The sequence below is a fragment of the Alligator sinensis genome, unplaced genomic scaffold (genome assembly GCF_000455745.1).
Source record: "Alligator sinensis unplaced genomic scaffold, ASM45574v1 scaffold535_1, whole genome shotgun sequence".
Lineage (NCBI taxonomy): Eukaryota > Metazoa > Chordata > Crocodylia > Alligatoridae > Alligator > Alligator sinensis.
The window spans coordinates 1,989,692-2,001,817 of NW_005842157.1; the positions used below are offsets into that span (position 1 = coordinate 1,989,692).

A 12,126-nucleotide genomic window follows, 5' to 3' on the forward strand; every position below is an offset into this window, starting at 1 on the left:
TGGCTGCTTTACTTTTCATTCCATCCAGGAAGAGCACACACCAACTGCTGAAACCTCCTTAGCCTGACGAAGGGTTTTTGAACCCAAAAGCTTGCCTAATAACTATTTTAATCTAATAAAAGATATCAGATTCACCCAAGGAACCTTGTCTGCCTATGTTCTAACATCTAGAATTAATGTTATTTTCTAACAAGATTAAGTTTCTGAATTTTTTTTATTTTATTTTTTTAAACATGGAGGTAGGGTATTTTGCATCTATTTAATCCCAAGTTAAAAAGGCTAAAATTCCTTCCTTTTGTCACTGACAGTTCAAAGTTATAGTTCAAAAGCATGCACAGGTTTCTTCAACTAGCTTTTGGTCTTATGAACTAATCAATGAAATAGTGCACATTTCAAATTAGGTGTGTGAAACCCCCAGTTCCTAATTATAACAACATTACAATAAACCATGGGTAAAGATAATTTTTTACATAGCCAAAAATAGATCTAAAAAGCCTTAGCAGCCAAAGCAACTAAAAACGAAAAAGTTTAACTAGCGTTTTCTGTATGAAAACGTATAGAAAGTATCTATTTTTTCAAGGTTGTATGGTAAATCTCTGCTTTGTAATCACCTTCTGTTCCCAAATGCTAGTTAACAGTCATTTAAATTACTGTTTCTGAAAATTATTGGAATCTATAGATTTTATTTCTTAAAAATGGATTATCCCTAAATTAAAATCAGCTTACTCTAAAGCAAAGCAATATGGGTTTAAATATCAGGAGTAAAACTGTACTTATGAATTAATATTTTTCACTAGAAGACCTCTAGAATAAGTTTCCTTGAGTTTTCCTCTCTTTTCCCCCCAACATATCCATTTTGTCTGGTTTTAGTAAAAGAAAAAAAGGTTAAGCCACAACTTCTATGCTCATTTAACTGCAAGCATATATGTAATGACATTATTTTAAGATAGGGGTTTCACTGAAATCAAGTAAGTGCTTAAAGCTACACACAGACCCTTTGGGGAGGTTAGGGGGTGTTTAGACCAAGTTAAAAATGGATACCCGATCTAAGGTAAGTCAGGATGGGGAGAGGGAGGAAATCAGGTAGGGTCTGCAAGGAGTGGGGGCAGGAATTGGGGGCTGGAAATCCAGCACACCAGAGCAGACTTGATTAATCACATAAATTGATGTGGTATGGCAGTCTTGTGCATCATGTGCATCTGCGGTGCAGCAAGCCTCCGATTTGAGAAAATAGCAATGGTTCACTTTGAGCTAAGACATACTTGATGCCATCTACAAATTAGCCTCCAAATGCAAGATATTCTTAGAAGTTGTCTACCATAAGATAACATGGAGAGAAACCTTCCCCAGTTACCAGATTTACTAAAAGCATCTTAAGGAGGAAAACAAATGCAAAAATAATCCTATCTCATTCAAAATGTACCTTTATTATTTGGCTAAATTAAAAAAAAGTGTGTTTTTTCTTCCACTCATTTCTGTTCACAACAGTGTAGTTAAAGTTATGTCTTTCTAGCTTGCAATTCTTCACTGGTAGGATCATCCCCTTCCTCCTCCCATACACACAAGAACATTTTTAGTTAACCATGCATTTTTGAGGCGTTAAAAAAAAATAAAAAAATTCCATACCTGGAATTTTGAATATCTCCCAATATTCACAAACCACCAATTTCATATACTAGGGGTGTACCAATAAAGATTTTCTTGGCCAATACCGACAGCTGAATATTAACCAGCCATAGTGGCCAATACTGATCTGAAAACCAATCTTAACTGCGGGTTGAGTCATGTTGGGCTGGGTAGCTCAGCTTCATCCACCCCTCCTCACCCCTGTCACGTCTGTGGCATTCAGCATCTTTTACAGCACCTGCTCCAGCCCACAGTCCGTGCCTCATCAGCTCCTGGGACACTGCGGCAGCTGCTCCAGCCCAGCCCAGCCCGCTGGTTCATAGATTCATAGATTGTAGAGTCGGAAGGGACCACAATGAATCATCGTGTCCGACCCCCTGCCCCTGGCAGGAAAGAGGACCGAGGTCAGATGACCCCAGCCAGGTGACTATCTAGCCTCCTCCTGAAGACCTCCAAGCTAGGTGATAGCACCACCTCTCTTGGAAGCCCATTCCAGATCCTGGCCACCCTTACTGTGAAACATTTCTTCCCAATATCTAGTCTAAATCCACTCAGCTAGTTTACACCCATTCGTCCTAGTCACTCCCTGGGGCGCCCTAGTAGACAGCGCTTCTTCTATTCCCCGTTGACCTCCCCTAATAAATTTAGGGGATGGGAGTGTATCCAGGTGAGGGGATGGGAGAGTACCCAGGATCACCCTAGCTCATGGGAGGGAACCCAGGCATCTGTGGGCCCTGGCCAGAAGATATAAATTATAGGAAAACCTTAAAATCAGCTACAATGACCAAAAAAAGCCAATGATGTAAATTTCCCTTTTATCAGTGTCGACCCAATAGGCAACCAATGTATTGGTGTACTTCTACCATTTACATGATTTGGTGGCAATTTATTACCGAGAACATGCAGTGGTTAGCAAGTATTACAGATAACTAAAACCAACCTGTTAAGAAATTGTTCAGTTAGATTTTGCTGCTGGTCTGCTCCATCTTCCTGGTTTACACCACCTTCTAGCAACATTTGCTGGTACAGTTGTCGTTGTTGCTCTTTCTGCTCCAAATGCTGCTGGTAACGTAGCTTTTGCCTGTAATATTCTTGGAATTGCTCTGTTGAATCACGAAGCTTAAAGAAATAATGTTATTTGGGTAAGACAAATTTAAAGTTAATTATTGCAACTATATACTTTTAATTCCCTGTACTGTTATAAACATACATGCTATACAATCACCTTTGGGGAGCAATATTTTTATTTTTAACCTAAAACTAATAGGTTACAACTTACCAAAAAGCACAGCAACATACTAAAACTTAAATGTGTTCTATTTGGGTTTGGGAGGAGACATGGAAAATTGCTAAGTTTAATGGTGTTGCTGAGAAATAAAATCCTTCAACATACTCTTTAGCCTTGAAAGAAAAAAATTGTATGAAGGAAGGCAAAAGAATCTAAATATTAAGTTTAAGGTGTAGTTTTGAAAAGTTACATTTATGTTCTCATTGAAAGAATACAGACATCAAATTTTATTAACAGGAGTAGTGTTTTTGTCTTAAGCTTTTACTTTTCTGCATGGAGTAAAGTACTGCAAAGATAATTTGCTGAAGCAAAAGTAAGTAAATATACATGTTGATCTGTTGCTTAAATAAGACAGTTCTGCTTTCAGAGCAGATTTTCACTAATAGGAAGTACAATGTCCTACTACAGTCTTAAAGGCCAACCTTTAAAGACCAGAATTTTTGTAAAGGAAAACAAAGTTACTCCAACCTACTGTAACTGGATCTCCCATGCCTGAGTGACAACTAGTCTCACTGTGTATAGCTTATTGCAAGTTCTAGGTCTTTAAAAACTCATTTCAAGTACATAGCCCACATCTGGCACCCTTTTGGAACCATGGGACCCTAAAGTATGGCTACCTAAGCTCCAAACCAGTTGCCAAACCCTGGGCTCTCAAGTAGCTTAGCTGTGTTCCCTGGGAGTCCAACTGGCTCTGGCCTCACAGTTAACCCTTCAAAATTCAGAACTGTATTCTGTTCTATCTGCCAGTAGTAGGTGGCTAGCATCTTCAGGCAAAACAAAAAAAGTCTCCTGTCTTCATTCGCCTCTGCATGTTTTGCTTTTCCATAGTGAGGAAACATCCCTTACTTAGAAAAGTGGCTGCCTCAGATCTTCCCCATGCCCAAATCCAGCCCCTCCCCACATTATTTCAGTAGGGAAGTCATTCATTAGTGATATAGCCCACCATAACTCCTGCCAGTCCTCTCTTAGTTGTCCCACAGCCTAGCACAAGTAGGCTGCTTGCAGACAAAAAAAAAAACAAAACCCAAAAACCCACAACAGCAACAAAAAATCCCCCCCACACTTTACTGGAAGCAGCAGCACATTAGTTGGATTCAGCTCTGCAACGTCTACATAGATCAGGTACTTCAGGGCTTTTTGGTGCTTTTATCTAAAGCCGAGTCAATTAGCTACTAGATAAAAAGTGCCAAAAACCCCACTGAAGTGCCCAATCTTTACAGACAGGAAAGCCAGGAGCAACTAACATGCCGCCTCTTCTGGCCATGTGCTGGGCTCAGCACAGGAACATGCCAAATTTAAAAGTAAAGGAGTGTTTGGGTTTTTTTTCCTTCTATGCCTGCAAGCAGCCATAGTGTCTAGAACAGACAAGTACTGTTAAACTATATTTTTAATGCCGCTTGGATGCCTTCCTTTAAGAGGAAGATTTCAGTACAGGATAAAGACCACAGTGAGTTACAAACCAAAACAAAAACAAAAAAGCAACCAAACCCCTAGAGTTTATAATCTGACCAAACCTAGTCCTTGTACTTTACTATTTCACTACTAAATAGTAACGTAAGTGTTCAGATAAAACCCTATTCTGTCACTGACTAATGAGGCAGATAGATCTGTGGAATGGTAGGAAGTAGAGAGGTAGGCAATTCTCGTTTCATTTCAACAAAATGTCATTAAACCTTTGCTCTGCTCCCTGCCCCCACTTCCCCCTCCAGAGAGGAGCAGGCTAGGTACAGTGACATGAACCTCTAAAACCCTTGGATTCCAACCACTATATTTTGTTCCCTTACTATTTACCACCTGGTAAATTTATCAAGACCCACTATATCTTTCTTAAAGTTTACTGATGTATAAAACGTTAAGCAACTCAAAGCTAAATAACAATTTAGTTAACAACGCTTAAGAGTCATGTAATGCTTCATAAGTAGGTCTTTGTATTCTCAGTAAGACTGTCCCATTCAGTTGGAAGTACTGAATGTCCATTTCTCAGTTGTCACTGACAAGAATCCTTCAGGTTGTTAACGCTGCCTATCCCAAGGCAACTAACTGCAATGAAGTTTTAGACAGATTCTTTGTTAAAAGCAGCTTACAAAAATGGCTTTTTTCAAATCAGATTATTTAAATGTGTATTCCAGCTATGAATACTGGCCTACATTTTTAAATACAGTAAATACAGTTCAAAAGTAAGGACACTGTAAGCTGATGCCTTTATCCAGTCATTAAAAAAGCACAAGTGAATCTAATGGAAATATAACTGCTTAGGTTGCATCTTACATTGTAAGCATATTTGTAAAAGCAGAACAAGTTTCAAAAGCACCCAGACTGAAAATGTCATATACATGAATGAAGTTCTCCGCACAGAAGAAATATTGTTATACTGTTTATTAGAGCAGGCGGCTCAAAGGACCACATTATTTGGAAATGATCAAATATTACCTCATTTTTTTCTTGTTTGGCTGGTCCTTGATTCTGTGCTCCATTTACTGGTTCATTCTCTGGAACTGAACTCTGGCACAAAGTCTCACTGCCAATGGAATGCTGTGGCTCCACGGGAGTGTCACTTCTTTCATTGACATGTAAAGAGAAAGCAGTGGCTTATTTGAGAAATCTGCTCTAGAAGAGCAGAAAGTCTTTTAAATAACTACAAATGGATTAACATCCCTAGGATAAAACCTGACAAATACTACGTAAAAACTACTCTAGATGAAGCCAAAAGTTACTGCTTAGGAGAAACAAAATTTGAGGCCCATCGAATGCATGAGTCTGTCATGTGGCATCTGTAACTGTCACTTACTCTATACAGCAGAGGTGTGGCGAGAAGGGTTGGTTGGGGTCCACTGTCAATCTGGGGTACAGAACCCAACTGGGGAACACTGGCAGCAGGGGGCAACTGATGGCTATGTTAACACCTGTGACACCTGACACCACTCATCCAACCGCAACACTGCTGGCACAACCCAAGGTCAGTGTGCAGCCAGTCCCTGATGAGTTTGACCCTACTATACAGCAATGTCCCCACCATGTTACTCAAAGCAACAGGAAGTTTTGCTTTCTGCAGCATGCATGTCAGGTTAACAGAGACAACAAAGTATAACATTGCCTGTAACATGTTACTTGTCTGTTGCTAGAGGTCAATACTGTAAATACTACTACTAGTAGAAAAGGTTAACTTTATATGACACTCGAAGTAGGTAAACCAGACTATCCCTAATGTCACTACTGTTATTTTAATTTACAGAGTATTTGTGAATTAGCCTGGAGAAGTATTTCCAGATGGAAATACTTGAAAAATGCTTTAGCAGTCAATAACCTGCAAAATACATTAAAATTTGGACACTTTGAAAGCGTTCTGAAACCTGGAAAAAAAACTATAGATATTTACTGGTCTGGAGAAGGCTTCCTCCACTGCATTATTTTAAAATATATTGGTATTTATGTACATTAGCCAAGATAAATTTTATCATCCGGCTAACAAGCAAGTCTTAAGAACCTTCCCATTTATATATATATAAAATGAAGACAAATCTGTAATGCAAATATTTCTGCTGAAGCATGAGACCAGAATAAACCCAGATGCTCCCATTCTTGATAATCTAACTACTTAATCTATATGCATAACTAAAAGCTAAGTCCTTTTGAAATTGGGATTCCGACTGAAGGTTTAGAACACTTTTGAAGTCTGGCTCTGTTTACTTCTGGCGCTCAAGGCAAGTTAATTTAACTACACTAAAACAAAAAAAAAAAAAATGCAATCGTGTCAGCTATACTTAACACCAAATTAAGGTTCTGATCATCCAAATCCTTTGTATAAAGAGTGCTTGCAGGACTAAAGATTAATAATTCAGAAGAGCTTCTTGTAGACTAGAAATATAAATTTCACTTAATAAATGCATCATGTAGAATCAATTACTAAAGTATACCAAAACTGGAAGGAAAAAAGGAAAAGTCAAATGTTACCCAAATATAGACTCCTTCATACAATATTCCACTTCAAGACCTACTTTCAAGACACAGATGCTTGCAATAGTGCCAAAAATGCAACAATTCAGTCAACTAGTGACCACATTTGGAAAATTATGAAAATTTCCTATGTGCCTGAGTTATGCTGTACAAGGTTTTGAAAGCAATAACATTATACAAGTTAAGGAGCCAACAGCTCTAAGTCTCAAATTGAAAAAAAATATTTTCAAAAGATTCTAAAGATCTTTCATCATATTGAGAATGAAACTTAAGATCTCTGTAATTATTATTGCACTGATTTTTGTTAACATCTGTTTCATCTGTAATTGATCTTTGCAAAAGTAGAATCAGGAATGCTGCTTCAGATCAGATTCAGTAACAGTCTCCTTAGAGTGCCCCCTGCTTGCCAATTCATGGATCTAGAGTGCTATTTCTCTCTTGTTGCAGGGGTTTAGGTTGTAGCCGTGTTGGTCTAAGGATATAGGCAGACAAGATTCAGAGAGATATCTTTTATTAGACCAACCCAAATGGTCCATCCAGGAAGAGCACACACCAACTGCTGCAGCTTCCTGAGCCTGATGAAGGGTTTTTGAACCCAAAAGCTTGCTGAATAACTATTCTCCAACCATTTGGGTTGGTCTAATAAAAGATATCAAATTCACCCAAGGAACCTTGTCGGCCCATTTCTCTCTTGTAGAATTAAGGAAGCAACAAGGGTGCAGGAGAACAAGGGTGCTTGTTGCTCCACAGCTTATTTATTGCTCCTAGGAAGCTCCCAGGCACACGGGTTTACACGTGTGCCCAGACTACAGCACATCAAGCCAGGTCACATCAGCCCTGGCTGGCAGGTAGCCAGGAGAGGAGAGGCATGGGGAGGGGCGGGGAAGGCTGACAGCCAACAGCCCAGGGCTGCTCCAACCACACTCCATGTGATGCAGAGGGGCTGGCTGTGGCATGAGGATGCTTCACTGTGAGGCTAGCCGGCAGGTAGCCCCAGCCAGTCACCTCAGTGTCTACTGCACATGAAAAAACCCCCAAACAAACAAATTTTGCAGCAGGGCAGGACTTGTATTTACCATACCCTGCTGCAGAGTTTTAGTTTTGTGCACCCTCATAGGGGTGTATGGGTAGACACAGATGTTTTCTGTGCAGTTAATTAGTCAACTGAGCAGTAAATGTCTTGTGTAGATGCTCCCATTGAGAACTATTTCATAAATTGTTGCAGCTGCTTTCTAGGGGGGCATGGGAAAAGGAAGACAAACAAAACAAGAAGCTTTTGAATCAGAAGCAAAACCCCCTTAAGTTAACTACCATTAAACACACACACACACACACACACACACATAGCAGAAGGGATCCTGCTATAGTTTGTTTTTGAATGAGAGACATCAGCGTTGCATATCAGTCCCTACTAATAAGAGGTAATGACTAGTTTCTACAGCATTCATTAGCATTGCACCCGATTAGCTAGAAGTCTTTTCTACAGAAATAAAGAAGCAAATGTGATAGTTTTGCTAAGATTTCATTTGAAGAACAAATTATTATTAAAATATTATTAATACAATTATAGTTTCTTAAGTCTCTAATATTACAGAGCTGATATCTAAGGCTCTGCTCCTGTTAACAAACACACATACATAGTTCCATCACCTTCAAAATTTATTATGCATTTAATTATTACAGCATGAGGTCCTAAATTTGCCAGGATAATTGGTATGTGTCACAACCCAAAGTTGTGGTTTTTTGTTTTTGTGTGCTTCGGCACCGCTAAATTATGTTCCCACCAAATTGCAGCTTCTTTACACAGTGGAGTTTTCTTTTGCAATAGGAGAACCCACGTGCAAAAGAATATTTCCCGCCGTTTATAGCCTTCTTTGCATGGTGCATTTCTTTTGCATCATAGTGATGCACAGTGCAAAGGAGTTCCCGCCATTTGTATTAAGATTTGCGCCACATTATTGGCCGATCTTAATATAGGCACACGTGGCGGCTAGCGATTGGCTTGCTAGCCGTATAAAGAGCTTGGGTGGTTTCCGCCCAAGTTGGAGAGAGAGAGAGAAAGCAATTGGAGTTTGGGAGAAAGAGCGTGAAGATTTCTAAGTGCTGCTAATCCCTTCGAACCCAGCTTTTTCTTCTCCTTAAGAGGGCAACAGAGGGCCGATTTACCGAACCCACGGAGTCTTAACAACTCCGGGGGCCTATTTACCGAACCCACGGAGCTTCAACCACTCCGGGGGCCAAACGGCCTCTAGCCTCTCCCCGTCGCCGAGCGCAATCCCTTTCCTTTGAAAGTACCGAACCCGCAGAGCTTCAACCACTCCGGGGCCAATTACCGAGCCAAACCCGCGGAGCTTCAACCACTCCGGGGTCAATTGTCGGAGTCCTCTAGCGAGGATTTAAGCAGAGCTGAGCCTGGAAAACTGTCCAGCCTACACCACGACCATCTTTGGTGTAAGTAAACAATCTTTTAATCAACCATTATGCGTCCATAACTAATTCCAGCTCGCCACCGGTCTTCTTCGACCCCACGTGCCCGGGCTGCTGGCCACAGCCCGCGTGCGCAAAAACAGGTCCGCATATCACTCCCGGCTTGCACCTGGCGACATGGACGAGATCGGGAGGCGGCCCGCACAGTATGAAGTAGTGCCACTTTGTGAATACTTTGCTTATCCATTGAGAAGCATGAAGGTGGGACTATAGGCCAGTGACTTTCCACTTGTGGTCTGAGGACCCCTGGGGGTCCCTGGACTATGGCCAAGGGGTTAGTGAAAGATGGTTATGATCAATCAAAAGTATGTGAATACCCACACTTGCAATTTAAAGGTCTATACTTCTATTCAAAATTTCCAAAGGGGCCCCCGAATTAACAAAGGTTGAAAACCACTGCTACAGGCTACACAGATTAAAATACAGAGTTCAGGAATTCTGAGGAAACTACTGAACATAGTTTCATCTTCTACATCGTTAACGTATTAGATAACAAAACCATTACACTGAAATGAGACACTTCCCCGCAAGAACACAATGAGCTGCTTTGCTACTATATGAAATAAAAAAAAAAAAGTTCTCTTGCAATATTTTACGCCTCAACTCACATGCCATAACATACCCACAAATGTAGTAAGTCAAAAAAGAGTATCAATAATGAAAGTCTAGTATTCATCTGGTTTTAGATTTGTTCAATTTCATAGCAGAAGTATGAAGTTCTAACATCTCTGAGGGAGTCTAGATTCAAACCTTCATGCTCAAATCCATTTTTTTAAACATTTATTATTTTGAAAGTCTAATTTCAGCACAATTTACACAAATCAGATGCAATTCTCTTATCATTTATCAAATTGCAAGTGCCACTAAAATACTGACACCAATAAAATAAAATATAGGTCAAATGTATTACATTTCTGTTAATTTTTTCACTTTGGAAAAAAAAAACCCTTTAATTAAATTAAACTTACCGCTCAGGTGACTCTTCAAAAATACTATGACACTCTGTATTTTCAAGCATCAGACTTCTGCTTAGATTCTGTACTCCAGGGTAATGGAAATTAGCAAAGGAGTGTGACATTGGAGAAGTTTTGGTTCCAAGATCTGTGATTCGCTTATCGTGATTCGTCAATCCACACGATAGCCCATCTAAGGCAGGGTTTAAGGAACGAGTCATGTAAGCATCAGCAGACTGAGGCCGCCTCATTGGGGATGATGGATAAGGTGACAGTTTGCTGATAAGAGGTGTCAGCAGATCTGCATATGCAGCTTTTGTGGGCTTGAGTAGTTTATCAACATGAATATTAAGTATTTTTTGTTCAAATGCACAAGAGAAAACAGTAGCTGGCAGATTCTGAAGCCATGACAATAAACTTAGGTCTAAGTCATCACACCCATTACCACAAAGAAGGTCAATGCCAAGCAATACTTCACTTTCTGTAATTTCTTCTCCTGTTGCTTTGCTCTGACAGAATTCCACACAACATTCATAAAGTAATCCCTTCATTACAAGCTGAAATAAACGATTGTTACTTGCTTTGAAGCCAGCCTCACTTGCTTTTCTGTCAGCAGGAATAAACTCTGCTACCATGATGCAGGCTTCTTCAAAACAGTGAACTCGTGCAGTACTGGGGTTCCAGTCTTTGAATTCTGCATGGTTGGTCAGACGAGGCAATGTGAGTAGCAAACATAGTTTACTGTAGTCTTCTTTAGAGGGACAATACTCTTCCAAAGTATGTAGGCACTGTACAGCCTCTTGCATTGTAAATTCCAGCTATGGTAAAAATATTCATGTAAAAGAACAAAAAAGGACATTTTAAAATGTTATTCTTCTGTAAAAAAGCTGGGAGGGAAAAAAAAAAAATCACTACATTTTAAGATATTAACATTTCAAAAGAGATGGCTCAATCTCTTTAGGTTCAGATGCCATTTCTATTTCAGGAACCCAAAATCATTTTCTCACATCCAAAAAGAGAAACCCCACTTAAGTTAGAATTTGATTCTTGTTATATCCCTAAGCTTCTTTTATTTCCAGAAATTAGTAACTTTAAGAGTTTCCTTGCTTCTTAAAAAAAATAGAACAAAACAAAGACTAATGCAGCTCTTTGAATAATTTAAACTTTTAAACACTTGCATTTATTTGAAAATCTGAAGCAGAAGGTCATGTTACATGCAATAATTAAGATTGAGACATCTTAGTTGCAGAAGATTCCCATCAATATCCCTTAACACAATCCATTTATCAAAGCCTTTGTTTTAGAATCTGATTGCATGATGTTGTCTAATAATGAAAGTACATACAATACATAAAATAAAGGAAAAGAAGGTCTTTTCTCCCTTTTATTAGTGGCCAGAAAGGCCACACAAATAGACTAAGTGTTTTACTTTTTTAACTATCTCTCTACCGACTTGAATATAGAATTTCCTGTTACTACCTACTTGATTTACTTGATTCTAAAACAAGCTTTTTCCCGGATTTAACATGAAGGAAAAGTGCCCCTCATCTTAGAATTGTGTACAAGGACAGTGAGGAGTCAGGGGGCTTCTGTGGCTCAGACTCCAGCCCTTACCCAGGGGTCAGGATTATAGCCACAGCCAGAGCTGACCCTAGTGGGGTGCAGGTCCCAGGGCAAATTAGCCTGTGCAGGGCCACATTAACACTGTGCGGGGACCATGGGACCCCTGCAAAGACAGGGCACAGGCTGGGGTCTCCCCCGCACACACAGTTTGGGGGGGGGCGCATCTCGGTGCTTTGTCTGGAAGATGGGGTGGAG

At 39.9% G+C, this 12,126-nt stretch overlaps 1 protein-coding gene across 2 annotated transcripts in view; it reads right to left on the reverse strand.

Moving 5' to 3' along the window:
* The window catches only part of LOC102371223 (WD repeat-containing protein 47), a 52,407-nt gene that overhangs the window by 26,457 nt on the left and 13,824 nt on the right, over nt 1–12,126 (reverse strand). For both annotated transcript variants that reach the window (XM_025206491.1, XM_006025656.3), the window contains exons 4-6: nt 10,324–11,126; nt 5,345–5,471; nt 2,567–2,745 (exon numbers count right to left, since the gene is read on the reverse strand). In XM_025206491.1, the coding sequence (XP_025062276.1) occupies nt 2,567–2,745; nt 5,345–5,471; nt 10,324–11,126 (1,109 nt within the window). The remainder of the gene's footprint in view (nt 1–2,566; nt 2,746–5,344; nt 5,472–10,323; nt 11,127–12,126) is intronic.